Source organism: Opisthocomus hoazin, chromosome 3 (genome assembly GCF_030867145.1).
Source record: "Opisthocomus hoazin isolate bOpiHoa1 chromosome 3, bOpiHoa1.hap1, whole genome shotgun sequence".
NCBI lineage: Eukaryota > Metazoa > Chordata > Aves > Opisthocomiformes > Opisthocomidae > Opisthocomus > Opisthocomus hoazin.
In genome coordinates, this window is record NC_134416.1 from 65705180 (window position 1) to 65722297 (window position 17118).

A 17118-nucleotide genomic window follows, 5' to 3' on the forward strand; every position below is an offset into this window, starting at 1 on the left:
TATCTGGATCAGTTAGAGTATTTGACTTCAGGGTACATTTGCTTTCTCCTGTTTTGGATGAAATGTGTGTAAGAGATATCATTAAGTAGAGTGGTTCTCATATGGAAGACTTCTTCAGAGGCTTGCTCTCATCTGTCGGTGTGTTCAGTTTATTTCAGAGAGCTTTGACCTGGCCTGTCATTCACTGTATTTTTATTGTCTTTTCCTGGATGAATGAGCTGGACTTCTGGATATATGCGTGTTGTTTATGTGGTTTATACTTGAACTTCAAACCTTTATTATTTCTTCATATGAAATGTTACAATGATACAAATGATGGGTCATGCATTTGGGTAATCGTTTTGCTTGATAAAGATATTGGCTACTAAGGTAGGCTGACAGATGTAAAACACTTTTTCGCTCAAACAGGCTCAGTAGTCGCTTTCAAAGTAAAGAATTTTGATTTCAGATAAATCTAGAGATTTATCTGTTGTGATTATTTTTAGATAATGGATTTTAATTTGTAAAAAACCCCCATTTTGATAGAGAAGGACTAGTACGTGATAAAAACCTGTTCTTTCAAGTGACTTGTTTAGTCTTTTAATTACGGAGAAGCTGAAGGGATGTTCCTTCAGCCAAATTTTAGGTAACTAATTCTTTCGAAACACAGCAATAAAAAGTTTTGGTTAATTGGACCGTTGGGGCTCTATACATCTGCTCTCCCTAATCATCAGTGTGATAATGTTATTTTATTTTCTTCCTAGCTTAGAGGGCAGCTTTTTCTTTGTTTAATGCTTTTTTAGGGTTAGGAGTTGCAAACAGTATGATGTACTTCCCACAAGGATGCGGGAAGGTATCTGGTGAAGTGGAAATAATATCAGCTTGTGCATGTCAGTCAGAAGCAGTTTGAGGACATTGTGGATTTCACAAGTGGGGCTAATATGGGTATTCCCAGGCTTCTGGTACTACGTACACAAAGGTGCAGTTACATTTATCAAATTAACAAATGCTTTGGCTTTGTCAGTCTAGGAGCAGCATAGAATCCTGAAGCTGTATTTTCACTGATTTTGTAGGTTCGTTTAGATACATATGATGAAAAGAGTACTGTAAATTGATAAGATGGCAAAATCCAAACGGCTTAGGAATAGAAGGTCAACCAAGCATTTCGAGTCTACTTTTAATTGACGTGTAACTCTCCTTTTATCTGTATCTGCCTTTTTTCTTAATTACTGTACTAGCAGTTATTCTGATATGCCAAATTTCAGTCATATAAAACCCACTGTATGTATTCTACTCATGTTTGTTTTTCAGTACGTCTTTATTTCCCAATTATTCCAAACATATGGAGCGCATATTAAACATCAGTATGTTAAAACATGAAATTTTATGGTTCTGCATGTGTCTGTCATAAGAAAAGGAAAATAAATGTAGGGTCTTAACCTTTAGAAGTACATGCACATATCTCGGTCTTATCTTCAAATTGTGTAAATGGAATATGTTTTTTAAAGTATCGGGATTCCTGGTACCACAGAAGTCATGTTAAAAGTGGAAAATAAGCAATGAGTTTCCAATAAATACTGGTCCTGTTTTTTTAAGGGTTTAATACTTGTATTAATATAGGAAGAGTTGGTTCTTAGTCTTTGTTTAGGAAACATTTTTTTGGGGCATATTTGTTCTTTGCTGATGGCAAGTAAACCAGTTTACAGGCAGATGAGAAACCCTTTAGTTTTTCCCCATTGAGAGAAGTAAAGGAAAGTGGTAATTAAGAAAAGGAAATGGGAAGAGCTGAAAATACTCTAAAGATGGACTTGGGAAATGTTGGAGGTTATGGCAAAGACAGCACAGGTCTTTGAGGTGGGGTGATGCAGATAGTGTAGGGAATTTGAAGGTAGGACTAGGGTACAAATCCAAGTCAGTTAAGCTTTACTGCTTCTGCTGTTTATGAGAACAGTGTTCAACCCCCCAGCAGCAGAGCTTTACTTAAAATTTGTCAAGGTATTTGGAAGTTCAGAATCCTTAGATGCCTTGCATTGTCTTTTAGTTTGGTTTGGATTTGATCGTTTAGCCTTTGTGTACTTGAGGACCACAGAAGCTGGGCTGGACAAGAGTAATAGTCAATGGATTGCTCTTTGTTTATAGTGATCATTCTCCTTACATGCCTTTATGCCATTTTTGAATGCTTATTTAAGAAAATCATGCTGTTTAGCTGATAAAGCTTACTTCAGTTCATTGCACTGTTTTTCTCAGTTGCTTGTATTGTGATATCATGGGAGAAAGGTGGGAAGTGCGTATATAAGGGCTGTTTTACTTTCCCCTCAGTCCTCCAAGCTTGGAAGATTTCTTGAAAGATTCTTAGAATCCTGCAGCTTGCCATGGTTAGCCTGGAGCCAGACTTGCTGCTGCAGTTTGTGCTGCTAACATGACATGTATTTGGAGGTGTGTGGAATAATGGCTACTACTAATGGTAGTACTTGCTTCTGTGGCAGCAGCAGCTTCCCTTTCTTTCCCTTTTTGTTCTTCCCCTCTCTGCAGAGCTTCTTGCTTTGGAAGGTCTAATTAACATTAACACTCCCTCCCCCCCCCCCCCCCCCATCACCCCTCAAACATAAAAAAACAAGCTCAGACGTTAAATTTATGTAGGGGGTGCGTACATGACTCTGGAAGACACCAGGTGGGAGCAGTTGACTGGGACTTGAGCAGGCGTGACCACTTAGTCTTGGCAGAAGTACTGGAGGAAGAAAAGCTTTAATAGTACTAAGCAAGGAGAGCCTGTGATTTGACCTCCTCTGTGCCTAAAACAGAGTTTGGAAATCAGCTTCTGTTTCATAGAAGTTCAGGAGGAGACTTCTTTGACTTGCTCTAAACAGATGTTATTTTGCTATTAATGTCTATGTATTTTTTCACTACAGTTAGTTTTCCTATAATTATGTAACTATTTGAATATTGCTCAACTTTCCTGTGTAAAGAAAGTATGACCTTGTAAGACCATGTTTTTAGGACTAATCACAGTTTAACCTGTATTATGTAGGCATCCTGTTGGATAGAGTATCTTCTATAGTTTTATCTTCTATAGTGATTTTTGTGGAGATTTTTTCGGGAGCCTTCTGAAAGAGAGGGTGTTTCTGGGCTTGAAAATTTTATGTACATGCATTAAATGTATGTGCCTATAAGTGTAATGTAATATGTGTGTATATTTAAAAAATAGCATGCTGAAAGCAGAAAAAAGTTGTGGAAATCTCCAAGGCAGAAGTAGCAGATTCATTTTTTGAGCCTGATTGGTTTCCAAGTCAGCTCTCTGTATTTACTTTTATTTGATGCCTGTTACTTAAGTACTGCAATTTCTGTTTTGTTTGGAGAGGGGGAAACCCTTATGGATAATTTTCAAAATACTGCTTTTGTGAAGTTAATTGTTTTTTATTTATTTCCAGGAAATGGCTCATGAAATTAAATGAGGCTGGATAAAACATATAAATGAAGCAGAAGCTGCTCTGCATGTGTTAGGGCTGTATCACCACAAGCACTGCTGATCAGCCAGACTTGGTAACTTGTCATAATGAAGAAAATTAGTCTCAAAACAATTCGGAAGTCCTTTAACTTAAATAAAAGTAAAGATGAAAGCGACTTTGTAGTGGTTCAGCAGCCATCGTTAAGTGAATTTGGAAAAGATGACTCCTTGTTTGGCAGCTGCTATGGTAAAGATTTGGCTAGCTGTGAAGTCAACAGTGAAGATGAAAAAGGAGGCAAAAATAGATCAAAAAGTGAAAGCTTAATGGGTACGTTAAAAAGGAGGCTTTCAGCAAAACAAAAACAGAAAGGCAAAGGCAGCACACCATCTGTAAGCTCTGCAGATGATGACACCTTTTCTTCCTCATCTGCTCCAATAACCTTCAAAGATGTGCGAGCTCAGAGACCTCTGAGATCCACTTCCCTCCGTAATCACCATTACAGTCCAACTCCATGGCCCCTTCGACCTACAAATTCAGAAGAGACTTGCATCAAAATGGAAGTGAAAGTCAAGGCCTTGGTCCATTCCTCTAATCCAAGCCCAGCACTGAATGGCGTTCGAAAGGACTTCCATGACTTGCAGTCAGACAACGTGTTCCAGGAGCAAAACAACACATTAAAAAACACGGAATCTCAGAATGGGGACTTGCATCTTCATATTGATGAACATGTGCCTGTAGTTATTGGATTAATGCCTCAGGACTACATTCAGTATACTGTGCCTTTAGATGAGGGAATGTATCCTTTGGAAGGATCACGTAGTTACTGTCTGGATAGTTCCTCACCCATGGAAGTTTCAACTGTTTCTTCTCAAGTGGGGGGAAGTGCTTTCCATGAAGAAGAGAGCCAAGTGGATCAGGATGTAGTCGTTGCACCGGATATCTTCGTGGACCAGACAGTGAATGGTTTGTTGATTGGTACCACAGGAGTCATGTTGCAAAGCCCAAGAGTTAATCACAGTGATGTCCCTCCACTCTCACCTTTGCTACCTCCAATGCAGAATAATCAAATCCAAAGGAACTTCAATGGATTGAATGGCACAGATGCCCACGTGGCTGAAAGTATGCGCTGCCATTTGAATTTTGATCCTAACACTGCCCCTGGAGTTGGAAGAGTTTATGATTCTGTACAGAACAGTGGTCCTATGGTTGTGACAAGTCTCACAGAAGAACTGAAAAAACTTGCAAAACAAGGATGGTACTGGGGCCCCATTACACGTTGGGAGGCAGAGGGAAAATTAGCTAATGTGCCTGATGGCTCGTTTCTTGTTCGAGACAGTTCTGATGATCGTTATCTTTTAAGTTTGAGTTTTCGTTCCCATGGAAAAACTCTTCACACTAGAATTGAACACTCAAATGGTAGGTTTAGCTTTTATGAACAACCAGATGTGGAGGGACATACGTCTATAGTTGACTTAATTGAACATTCAATCAGGGACTCTGAAAATGGAGCTTTCTGCTATTCGAGATCCCGACTGCCTGGATCTGCAACTTACCCAGTGAGACTGACAAATCCAGTATCTCGGTTTATGCAGGTGCGTTCTTTGCAATACCTGTGTCGTTTTGTAATACGTCAGTACACCAGAATAGACCTGATTCAGAAACTGCCTTTGCCAAACAAAATGAAGGATTATTTACAGGAAAAGCACTACTGAAAGCTTATGGGAATCTTGCATCTTGCACTTTGGGAATGACAACAACAAAAAGAGATTGAATTACAGTTTACAGACTTTCATTATTATCAAAATCTTTTGCTGCCATAAAAATATTTCATTTTTGTGTGTAAAAGAAAAGTAATGCATTTGGTTTTATGTTTGTTTTGGGATTTTTTGTGTATTTTGGGGGGCTTTTTTTTTTTTTTTTTGAAAGAATGATCTCAAGTTTATTTTTTAGAAGTGTGAAATAGCTATCTTTCATCAATGTGCAGATTAATCACAATGTGAATGATCAAATTCTCCTTAATTTCCCCCAAGTCCTTTGCTGCTATCCACTGTGATTTTTATGCATTGAAAGCACATTTCATGTGTATTCAACCATAAGTAAAAGTAAAATTAAACTTCTTGAATGGATTTTTTTTCTTTCCTTTAAAGTAGCCTGTTTGAAAAAAATGATCATGGATAAAAAACATTTTGGTATTCTCAATTACGGAATTTACATCTATGTTAAAAAACTATTTCTTGGTGTCCTAATTATAAATTTCTATAGAGATGTGCCCTAATATAGAACTTGCATTCAGAGCTGTGTGGTAAGAACATGGTTATGCAGCATATCTTTGCGGAAAAAAAAACGCCTTTCTCCTAAGCCTTGTATTGTTTGTACACTCTTGTGTTTGAAAAGGTTGGTTCAGCCTTCTCCTTGTCTCGGTATTTTGTCCTTTTAAAAATGGCCTTTAAAAAAAAAAAGTCTTTGAAAGTCAGTGTGTGGTACCTATAAGGAAATTGCAGTATTGGTGTCTTGTCAAATATTACCTGATAAAACCATTCAGTTAAATAAAAGAACATATACCAGGTCCCCTCTTCTGTCCTTTTCCCTCCTACCTCCTCTTGGGGGGTGTGCTTGGGGGGGAATTTTTTGTATTTGTAGGAAGACTCTAGGGATTGTCATTATGGTAACGTAAATTGATAAGCCTTTTTAGGGATGGGGTAAAACTTCTAATAGAATGATTTCTACAATATATATTGAAGCTACTTGAAATTTTATCATTTTCCACTTTCTGCAGTTTTTTTTTCACTTTGGAAATGCAGTGATACACTGATGTCCTTTGGATCATTTTCCCCCTTTTTTTGGATATCGTTTGGGGAGGAAGGAACAGGACTGATAACATTTTGGATGGAAGATACTTAAAATGCATCTCTAAAGCTGTACTCTCATAGCCTTTCAAATTATGGGGAACAGAGGTTTGGATACACACTGACTGCAAATAAGGTTTCCGTTTACTGCCATGAAATAAGTTTTACCATATGAAATACTGAATAAATTAACTAAATGTTTATTATATTTGTCAAAGATTCTGGCATTTGAAAAATTTACAGTTATTTTAAGCTTCTGTAGGGAAAAAAAGACTTTCAGTGGGGAGTACAGGTTCTACACTGTAATGTTTTCGTCATGCAAGGTTAATCCATGGCATTTTCCTCTTTTGTTTCAGGTTTTTTTCCCCCTGTGACTCTTACCACTTTCATGAGTTATTTGTTAAATGGGTCATAGCTAGCTTGGGAGGGAGGCTTAACTGCCTCCGCCCCCCTGGTTTGTATTTTAGAGTGTCATCTTCCCCATCTCTGGTAGGAGTTGCAAGTCAGTAAACATCAGCTTAGAAAAGGCTATTCGTCTTTGATACGGCTTGCTTGTTTAGGTCATTTTCTTCTCCTTGTTTAATCTAGCCTTTTTGTCCCCTGAAATGAGTCTTTAGTAATGAATACAGTATTGCTGCAAGGTGGTGCAATAGCACTACATCTTGGGTTGCCTGAATTGATAGACAAAATTTATATTTTTTTAATTTATTTTTTGACCATAATGTTTAGCTAAAAAATAATAAAAAGAAAATCAGAGGTAGATAAAGGCTGCCTTTGCTTTTAAGGGAGGGAGAATAAGAATTTCTTCTTTAGTCTGATAAAGTTTTAAACTTTAAAAAAAAATCTAGAGCAGTCTATATCTGTAATTTGTTGGCTCTGCCATTGACATATGTATGAAAGTGTGAATTCTCTTTTCTTTTTTCCCCTCTATGGACTTCCCCTGACCCTCCCCGAATCAGGATCACTAACTTTATTCAAAAAGGCACAATAACCTATTGTATGGTACAGTGTTCTGATTCTGTCTGTGGGGAGGAAAAAGATGATGATTTTTATGGATTTCAGATGCATACTTTTGGAAGAAAACCTCTGGCATTTTCTTCACTTTAAAAATTCTTTCCCCATACAAGCTAGAGGGCCTATACGTTCTACAGAATCTTTCAAAGATTATAGTATATTAAATATTTTCTTTGCCATTTAATGCCACTACTGAATGCATTAAACATATGTTTATACTATGCCATATGCATTAATTTAGCAGTCATTGCATTGAAATTTAAATATTTGAAGCTGTAATATCCTGGTCTTATTGCTGAATTGGAAAAACGTGCAAGAACCCGTGCTAAATTTCTTGCCCATGCCTTTATAAATTTCAGTTTGTTCAACTCATACATGTTGGTGTTCTGTTTTGGTTTTTTTTAATTTTGGTTCAGCTATCCACTTTTTAGTTGCCTTGCTTGCTGTGTTCTTCATCTGCAGACTTAATCAGGTCAAGTTAACTTTGCCATTTCCACCCCCCTCAAGTTGCCACAAAAAGAACATTGTGAAGTGGTTAAGGCCTAGGATGTTTGAACCATGTAGCACTTTGTTTCTAAATGAAAAATGGTGGTGATATTTCTGCTAAACTCAAAATATTTTACATCATTAGTAGGTAGACACAAATACTTATTTTTACAGGTTTCATTAATCAAAACCTCGCGGTATTTTTTCATACTGAGGTAACTGGGCAGCCAGGAGAAGGAACCCGGAAAAATGACTTTGAAAACATCAAAGATACTTACAGTTTCTTAGAATAAAAAAATTAATGAAACAAAGTAACATTTAGTTATGAGACAATTTAGAAGTACCCAGAGTAACCACAAAAATTGTGTTGACTTCCGCTTCTTGAAAATTAGAGGAACAGAGCGTCCTTGACAAATAAAAGGAAAATGATTGAGGATGTTTTGGGGGCCTTTGGAAGTAGATACACTAGGAATAAAAGTTAACTGGCTATGATCCTTATAGAGTAGAAATATGGCTATTTATTCAGCACAACAGTCTAAGGGTTCAAAAGGTGTGCTTTTTATGCAACTGAATTTTGAAAAAAATTTTTGAAAATGAAATTTTGAAATAAAACTTCGTTTTTGAGCATCTCAAATGATTGACATTATTGATAGCATCTGTTTTACCAATTAGAAGAGTAAAACAACACCTTGTATTTGGAAATAGAAAAATAAATTTGCAGTTTCCTCTGTTGTTTTATTTTTTTTTGTAAGCCAGTGTTATAAACAACTGAAAGTGACTTGTATTTTGATCTATTTGAAGGATATAGCGCTTATCCTGCTGTTGACATTGTGAATGCCATCGTTTTATCAAAATGTTTTTCTGTCAGAAGGATCAGAAATGCAGTAATTAATTAAAACCTTTGTTCTCAGATGAGCTGACTTTGCATTTTGTAAAAGCCAATTTCTTTCTGTGAATAATGACTGCTGGGCTAAGTGAAATCTGTGCAGTTTTTGTTTTGATGCATTTCATCTATGTGAATACTGGAATTATGAATTTAAAACAGCATACCAGCAATATATGGGCTATGATTCTTACGAGAAATATTCCTCTGTTACTGATCTTTCAAATTCTGAGCTAAGCTATGGATAAATTAACAATTGCCAGTTTAATTTCTTAATATCTTTTTATGACTGCAAAAAAATAAAAGTTACAGGTATTCTTTATAAATACAAATTGAGTAGTTCATAATATGGGAAATATGGCGTTGTATCTGGAAAGTGTTCTAAATTCTACACAGATAACGAAAAATTCTTAAAAGAATTTTGTATGAATACCTGTTGGGTTAAACAATTTTTATAGTGATGATGGAGTGCCATGAAGTTAATACTTGCAATCCAGATTGCTGTAGTTTACACTTTTCTCTGTTTCAGACTTGGTGTGCACTATTTGTACTAAGCACACCGCAGAGTGAATTATCCAAAGTCCATTGATTTTAATGTGTTTTGGTTTGTAAACAAAATTATAGTAATTTCTTGCACATTTTTGAAAAATAATTGTATAACGATTTATGTATCTGCTTCTGGATACAGTGTGTAAATAAAAATTTCATTCACAAAAAGATTTGTGTTCTATACCTTATTGACATTCTAAAACAAAAATCTGAAAGACATTGTAAAATTTGGACACCTGACTTAAACATTTAAATTTTAATGGTTGCAATTTAAACTGTTCTATATTTTTTTTAAACGCTTGCTAGTTGACTTTTCAAAACATTTCAGTTATCGATTATATTAATTTCTTTCTCAAAGCAAGAAATAAAGTTGCTGGAGCATAACTAGAACATGATTTTTAAAAGGTCTGCATACATACTGTAAGCTAACTTCTTGATAATTTTTGTTATTTTTTTCCTTAAAAAAATTGCGGAGTTTGTGACAGAAGTCTCCGTTTCATTCAGATGTATGTCAAAGGTAATACACCCATCTCTTGGCTTCCAAGTGAGCAAATTGTTCTTATTAGTTACAAAATAAAAAAAATGTATATGGTGTTGATCTTCATGTATTCACTACATGCTATCGTAGATTCAGGTTAAAAAGGGAGTGGCATTTTAAACCCTAGGAAATCACACAAATAAATTAGAAGATCAAGGATAAATGAATTCTTTGTTACAAAAGGTATACACAACTGTTGACATGTTTTCAGGTAGTTGGGACTTGCAGACTCACTACTCAAATTCAAGAAAATACCACCAGCTCCTTACATCTTGGTGATAACAGATTTTTTTTAATAAACAAACAAAAACCCCAGCCTTCATATTGTCCACAGCTGATAATGAGTTTTTCTATGTGTGCTGTAACATGGGTCCTAAAACAGTAACCAGAAATTGTTCATAGTTCTTGCTGTTTAGGAAAACTGTACCTTCTCCTATTTCCTACTCCTGGGGCTAGTATTGCACACTCGGTATGGGGTGTGGTGGTGTCCCCAGTGTGCGGGGGATTACCTGGGGTTTTATTACTAAATCTGCATGATGCTCTGCTCTACGTTTGTTCTATTCACTCCGGAAAATCTGGTGAAAAATAAACTTGCCCTCAATTGTTTCCTTGGTAAATGGTGAGAGTTTAGTAAGAGTTAATTTTACAGCTGCCTGTAAAATTAGCATGATCCAGGTGGGGCTGAAATGTTTGTAGTCAAGATTCCTGTAATCCTAATTGTTTCTACCTCGCATTCAGTCAGCTTCATCGCTGTGAGAGTGTAAGGAAAACGCGAAGGCTCTGCCAGATGCAGAAGGCTTGCTGCACGTCTGGTAACGTAACTCTTGTACCAAGGCAGGGCTTGGCGGTGGGGGGTGCATTAGGTCTTCCTATGCAATTAAGACAAGACCTAAAAGATTACAAAGCTGTAAGATCTGGTAGAAATCCTTAATATTTAGGAAACTTCGATCATTTCCCTCCAGCGCATACAACTTGCTTGCAGTCTGTGCTTTTTTTTTTTTTTTTGCTTTTCAAAGTCCAGCTGAGCATTTTAGCATCCTGTGTGACATTAGTGTGCATGTCTTTTGACTTTTTTGGTAAGGTAATACGTACTCTTCCCTGTGAAAGCCACGTAAAGTGGGAATAGGCTATTGTAGGGAGTGGAGGCAATGGTTATTTGTTTGTTTTTGAGGAACGACTCAGAAACAGGAGGTGTTCTGCCTCCTGAGATGGGAGCCTGCGATTCTCTCAGGCCAGCTTGCTGCATGCTGTCAGTAAACTACTGAATGTCTTTAAGGGCGAGCTCTGAAGATAGTGCTGCGGAGGGTGGGGTAGGCAGGGCACCAGCCCTCACGAAACAGGCTTAAAAAACAAAAAGGAATATTTCCTTGCATAGAATGAGGAAGGAAAGATGAACGTGATGAGCTTCGCTTTCAGTGGGTGAGAATGGAGTAAGTTTGGATGCATGCAGAAGAACGATGTGTGACCACTCCTGACACCGGCTGCTCAGGTGCCATTTGGGCAGTGACGTGTTGAGGGAAGAGCCAACACACAGTGAAAGGGAGAGGAGCTGTAGCAAAGGGAACGCGAGTTCTGTAAAACCTGGGAGCAGCTGTGTCTGATGTTAAATGTGTTGCGTCTTCATCTGCTCTTTAAAATTTCTAATTTTCTTAACTTTAATTCACAAAACTCTTTAGCTACAGTTCCAGTTTTCATGGCTCTGTGATGGGGCATCACATTCTTCTCGGCTGAGCCTGCTGCAATAGGAAGGGTGTTTTTTTTTAAAAGCAACTGCTGTTGGTTCCAGCTGTTAAAAAAGGAAATATTACTTAAATAGACGGAGGAAGTAATTCAAATGTATTTTCCAAAATTCTTCATGAAATAGGTAGGGCATCCGTCGTCATGTGATCAACATCATGTCTATTTCTTAATGACATGTTGTACTTTCAGTTATACACCTTTCAGCTAAGACAGAAAGGAAAACACCACCTGAATTTCTCGGACCGTCACTGGATGCTTCTGTGTTTGAACCCATTATATCAGCCAAGGGGGGATCCGGGCTGAAGAGATTTTTGGTAGTGTTGCTTTCCCACAAAATATCCCCTTTTCCTCTGTCACAGCCCTCTGCTTCCATCAGGAGACAGCAGCTGTCTTGTGCAGTTTCTGGATGGAGTTTGGATTGTCAAAAGGATTTTTGTGTCCACTGCTACAAATTTAGGTTTCCACTGAAAAGTGTACTTTATATTGTCTGTCAGAGCACCTTTCGTCCCTGGTTGTCTGCCCTGTATCACTCTGAGAAGAAAATAAACTAACTTGTGAATGTTCTAACCTTTCTCAAACCCAATTGTGTCTGAAGTGGAAGTGTTTCTGGTTTAAACAGTCCCATTTTGAGCTAATCATAAAGTTAGCTGAACTGTTTTGTGGGAGTCGTGCTTTCAGTCAGTCATATGATGCTGAAACCTCTAAAAGTCTCAGCTTCAAGACTTCATTGTACAGTGGCTTCTGAGATACTCTATAGTTCTCGTAAGTATAAAGTTTGGAAAATGTTTAAGTTGGAAAAATCAAAAGTGAAATTCATCCTGTTACCTTTTTGTATTTTTTTTTTAACTTCTGGATGGGAGCACCAAAGGGTGGGGACACCAGCAAAATGAAGACCATTCCTGTTGAGGCATCGTACCTTCTCACAACTAAAACTTCTGCTTAGCAGTGCTGAATGGAGAAGGTGTTAGGGAAATTCCCAAATCCCAGACAGAAGAATGTAACTCCTCTCCTTCCTGAAAAAGAAAGAGGGGTTGGTGTGGAGGGTAGGCGGCACTGCAGGTGCCACCTGCTGTGTTTTCTGCCTGCCTGGCGAGATTCCGCGGGCAATAGGGCCTCTGACACGTGAGCTCCTTTGTAGCTTTTGACATCTTTTTCAGATCTTGCCACTAATGACGGATGCTGCTGGTTGGCAATGTTCTGAGCAACTCTTCGTTCTAGGCTGTACTGAAGGTAAAAGATACCAAAGTGCAGGTCCATTGCAGACTTGCTGCTTTTTGTCATTCATCTGTGACAATCAATTTCAAGTCTTCTAGCTTCTGCTTATGTTTTCTTTCTCTTCACATATTTTTACAGTTTCAGTGGATGAATCCATATCAAAGAAGTGATAGAAGGATGGAATTTCTTACTCTAGCTGTATTATCAATGGGAAATTTTTTGGTCTGATTACAGGCTGTTACATGAAATTTAATATTGACATTGTTAACAGCTTCACACCAATTAAATGTTAGGACGTGTTCATCAAAGAATCATTTACTTGAGTAGGTTAATACAATGCTAAAATTGCAGATAACCTCACCATCATCTTTTGATACTTAATTGACTGTATATCTAAGTTTCTTATGAAGATAATTTAATACTTAGAATGAAAGTCGTAGCCTCTCATAATTAGGTCCTTTTCTCCAATTAACAGTGATTTGTCAGAAAAAATATTTAAGTTCTTTTTTTCTTCAACCTGTTAATTTTGGAAAGCGTTTCCTTACATGTAAAAAAAAAAAAAAAAAAAAAAAAAAGCACTGTAAAGTCTTCAAATGAGCATTGACCTCAATAGATTTTCAAGTATAGTTAATTTTAAATGGAATCCTAGAGCAGACAGTTTCCTATGGATAGTCAAGAAGCAGAATGTTAGACTGAAAGACTTTTGGTTCAGAAACAGTAATTGCTGTTGTAATTGTTAGACTACTTTCTGCCTCTAAAAATCCAATAATACATGAATTTAGTATATTGTTTTTTTCTAATATAATAAAAAGGCTTTCCAACTCTAATGGGATACAAGGACTAAATGTGACTTTCACTGACGTCATCTTAGTGAACTGCTGAGACATGAGGTGGAAGCTTCCTAGTATGGTGGCTACGTCATGGTTCATTGACAAAAAATGTCTGTCTTAAGAAAATGAAGCAATCCCTTTCTCCAGCCACCTCAAAATCCCAAATCCTTCCTTTCATACGTGATCACCATGCACAACTGTGAATGTAAAAGGTTTGTGAAAGAACTGCAACAAAATAATCAGCACTTAAGATTTGTTCAAGTATACATAGTCTAGTTCAGTGGTATGTATTAAGTACAAATAAAATGGTGCTCAAGAGAAAAATATTGTTCTAGGGTATAGTTGTTTAATAAACAAATGACATGGTGATATAAAAGTGATATATTATGAAAATTAAAAATAATTTCTAATGAATTTGAGAAAGGTATGCAACATACATCAGAATTTGTTTCAAGTAATTTTTCAGTGAATTTGTTATCCTTCCAAGAACTAGTTACAATTTTATTCAACAGAGACTGATTTTTGGATAAGTTATGGCTCCTAGTTAATTTAATTAATATGTAAATTATCTGGTTACTTTGTAGAAGTTTAATTATATCAGAATTAAATTTGTGGTGGGGTCTAAGAGATTTTCTTGTGGAGATGGGTGTTGAGTTTTTTCCAGTGTTGTCAGCTTTGCTGCTCCAGAAATGTGAAAGTTACATTTTGTACAGGCTGAGTTAGGAAACTGATGTTTAGTTTTTCAGAGATTTGCTTTTTTATAATTTTAGGTAGTGTGTTCAGTCAGTGGAACAAAAATGTGCTTGGAAAGCTGTCAATATTTTGTAGTTTGGGAACATGCGATGTACAATGCAATGCAAGGGAACAAAATAGTTACAAAACTAATAGCTCTGAGCTCCTAGAAGAAAAATTTGAAGAAATGGTTTTATAATTTGCATTTAAAAAGGAGATTATGTTGTTATGTGTTGTTGTTTTGTGTCATAAAATACAGTTTTTAAATGTAAGGCTATCTACTTGAAGAGTAACGATGTTTTAAAAAGCGTTATTTACTTTTAAAAAAACAAGAATTATGCCTTATGATGCTGACACTTCCTCACATGCATACCTACCTCAGGACATATGAATGTGTAGCAGTGACAGTTCTCTTCAGCACTGTAACTCTTAGTTCTGACACTTCTCCCCCACCGCACTTTACCCAGACCCATCATTTACAGCTCGATCTCTCATGAAGCTTTAATCACTTCTTTTGGTGTCCTTTTCCCCAGCTACCCTTACAGTATTGCTGACGTGCTTGCTGTATGGGATATTAAGATTAAAATCCGCAATGTGACTGAAAGATAAACTCTATCCCTTCATATTGGAGAGAGGAGGAAGTAGCAACACAAACTTAGTTGATTTGGCTGGTGTGCGTCCCATCATCTGCATTGGGATTCATGCAGCCCTGTGAAGGGGCTCTGTGCAAAGCCTCTGGATTAAATCTTAGTCTGGTTTCAGCAGTGTGGTAGGGATTGTTGCTTGACAACTTGAAGGAAGTTATCCTAAGTTAGAGAGAGCAGATCAAGTATGTTTCTAAAAGTCTCTGTAGCCATCTTCCACAAATGTATTGGTGCTTGAGGCTTCTCATGATTTAAGACAGGCATTCTCAAGAGCTGTCATAACAAGAATAGGAATAGTATGGCAGAGAAATGAGCTCCCATTTATAGCTGATGCTGCTAATCACGATCTGCCTGCCTGGAGTATGAGCTGCAACTGCTTGGGGTCACTGTGACCAGCCCCCTGTTGAAGTAACATGCAGGTTGCTGGCGGGGGGCTGTAAAATTATTTCAGGTAGCTGATGCACTGAGCATGAGCTGGGATCAATGATCCGCTGTCTTTCCCAAAACAAGATCTAGGGGGGAAAAAGTGAAAGTAGGAGGGTTAGGTTCAAAAGAGAGAAAAGTAGGAGGTGCTTCATATAGCCGATCTTGAGGTGTGAAGCTCCTTTTCACGGGATGTTTCAGGTGCTAATAATGTGTGTGGACAAGAACATGGGAAGTTCCTGTGTTAGAAATACTTCTAGTTCTGCTAAATGCAATGATGGTGCAGGATGGCGAGGAGGGCATCTGAAGGGCAGATCATTTATGCTTTTCTGATTCTGGTTGTGTTCCAGAATTGGGTTCTAACTGGACAAACATGATGCTGAGCTGTGAGGGTCTTTGGTCTGACTCAATAGCTGTGCTTAGATTTTTATATTGGGTGAGAAATTGTAAATCTTGAAATCCTGTCTAACAGTTCTTTTTTCTGTATTTTGGGGTCAGTAGGAATTTTAAGGATGAGTACATTCTTGATCATTGTAGAAAGTTTTACCTTTTTTTTTAAGGAAACATTAAACAGAACAGTAAACAATTTGGTCTTCGCAAGGCAAAGGATTGCTCCCAGCTGCAGCATAGAACAGATTTTTCATGAAGCTCTTCTGTACTTTTTTTAGTGCAAAGCCAGTGTTAAAATTAATTCAAGATCTGCTTCAGATTCATTCTAGCACTGCAAGCTTTGAAAAACATAATATCCAAGAGGGAGATTTGTATTTGAACCAACATAAAATCTGTGTAGTATAAATATTTCAGAACATAAGAAGAACAAGAGCAACCCTGAAATTATGTTATTTCTCCTGTGCTTTCCAAAGCAGTGCTTCCATGAGCGTATTTAGCTGCACAAAAAATGATAGAAATTTCTGTGTATCAGTTTGTATCAGAAGAAAATCTTACCTGCTTATACTTAAAATTGATTGGAGGTATACTGACATACATATTTCACATCATATTGTAGTTGTTATATTGTAGGTTGGTTGGTTTGTTTTAAGTTGCAGAGGTGATGAAATAGCTAGGGGGAAATGAATAAAAAAATGGGGGAAATGAGGAAAAAAATCATTCATCCTTCTGTTTTTATATGCAAGTGAAAAAAGAGAAGAAATACTGCTAGGGAGGTTGAACACATCTTGGGTAAAGATGACTATCAACACTACATTACAGAGGACTTGCCTTTTTTCGTGCGTGTGTGGCTGAGGGTTTTGGTTTGGCCTGGATAAATGCCAGGTGCCCACCGAAACTGCTCTATCACTCCTCCTCCTCAACTGGACAGGGGAGAGAAAATACAATGAAAGGCTCAAGGGTTGAGACAAGGACAGGGAGAGATCACTCACCGATTACTGTCACGTACAAATCAGACTGAACTTGGCGGAGAAAAGGGAGTTTAATTCATCACCAATCAAATCAGAGTAGGATAGTAAGAAAATAAATCCAGATCTTAAAACACCTTCCACCCACCCCTCCCTTCTTCCTGGGCTCAATTCCACTCCTGTTTCTCTACCTCCTCCCAACCCTGAGCAGTGCAGGAGAACAGGGAATGGGGGTTGTGGTCAGTTGATCACACATTGTCTCTGCCGCTCCTTTCACCTCAGGGGGAAGACTCCTCACACTCTGCCCCTGTTCCAGTGTGGGATCCCTCTCACGGGAGACAGTTCTCCACAAACTTGTCCATGTGAGTCCTTCCCACAGGGCGCAGCTCTTCACGAACTACCCCAACATGGGTCCTTCCCATGGGATGCAGTCCTTCA

At 37.6% G+C, this 17118-nt stretch overlaps 1 protein-coding gene across 4 annotated transcripts in view; it reads left to right on the plus strand.

The window, feature by feature from the left end:
• The window catches only part of SOCS6 (suppressor of cytokine signaling 6), a 28039-nt gene extending 22046 nt beyond the window's left edge, over positions 1-5993 (plus strand). For all 4 annotated transcript variants that reach the window (XM_075416550.1, XM_075416549.1, XM_075416552.1 and 1 more), the window contains one exon: positions 3408-5993. In XM_075416550.1, the coding sequence (XP_075272665.1) occupies positions 3533-5137 (1605 nt within the window). In that variant the 5' untranslated portion in view covers positions 3408-3532 and the 3' untranslated portion in view covers positions 5138-5993. The remainder of the gene's footprint in view (positions 1-3407) is intronic.
• Positions 5994-17118: the final 11125 nt, after the last annotated feature.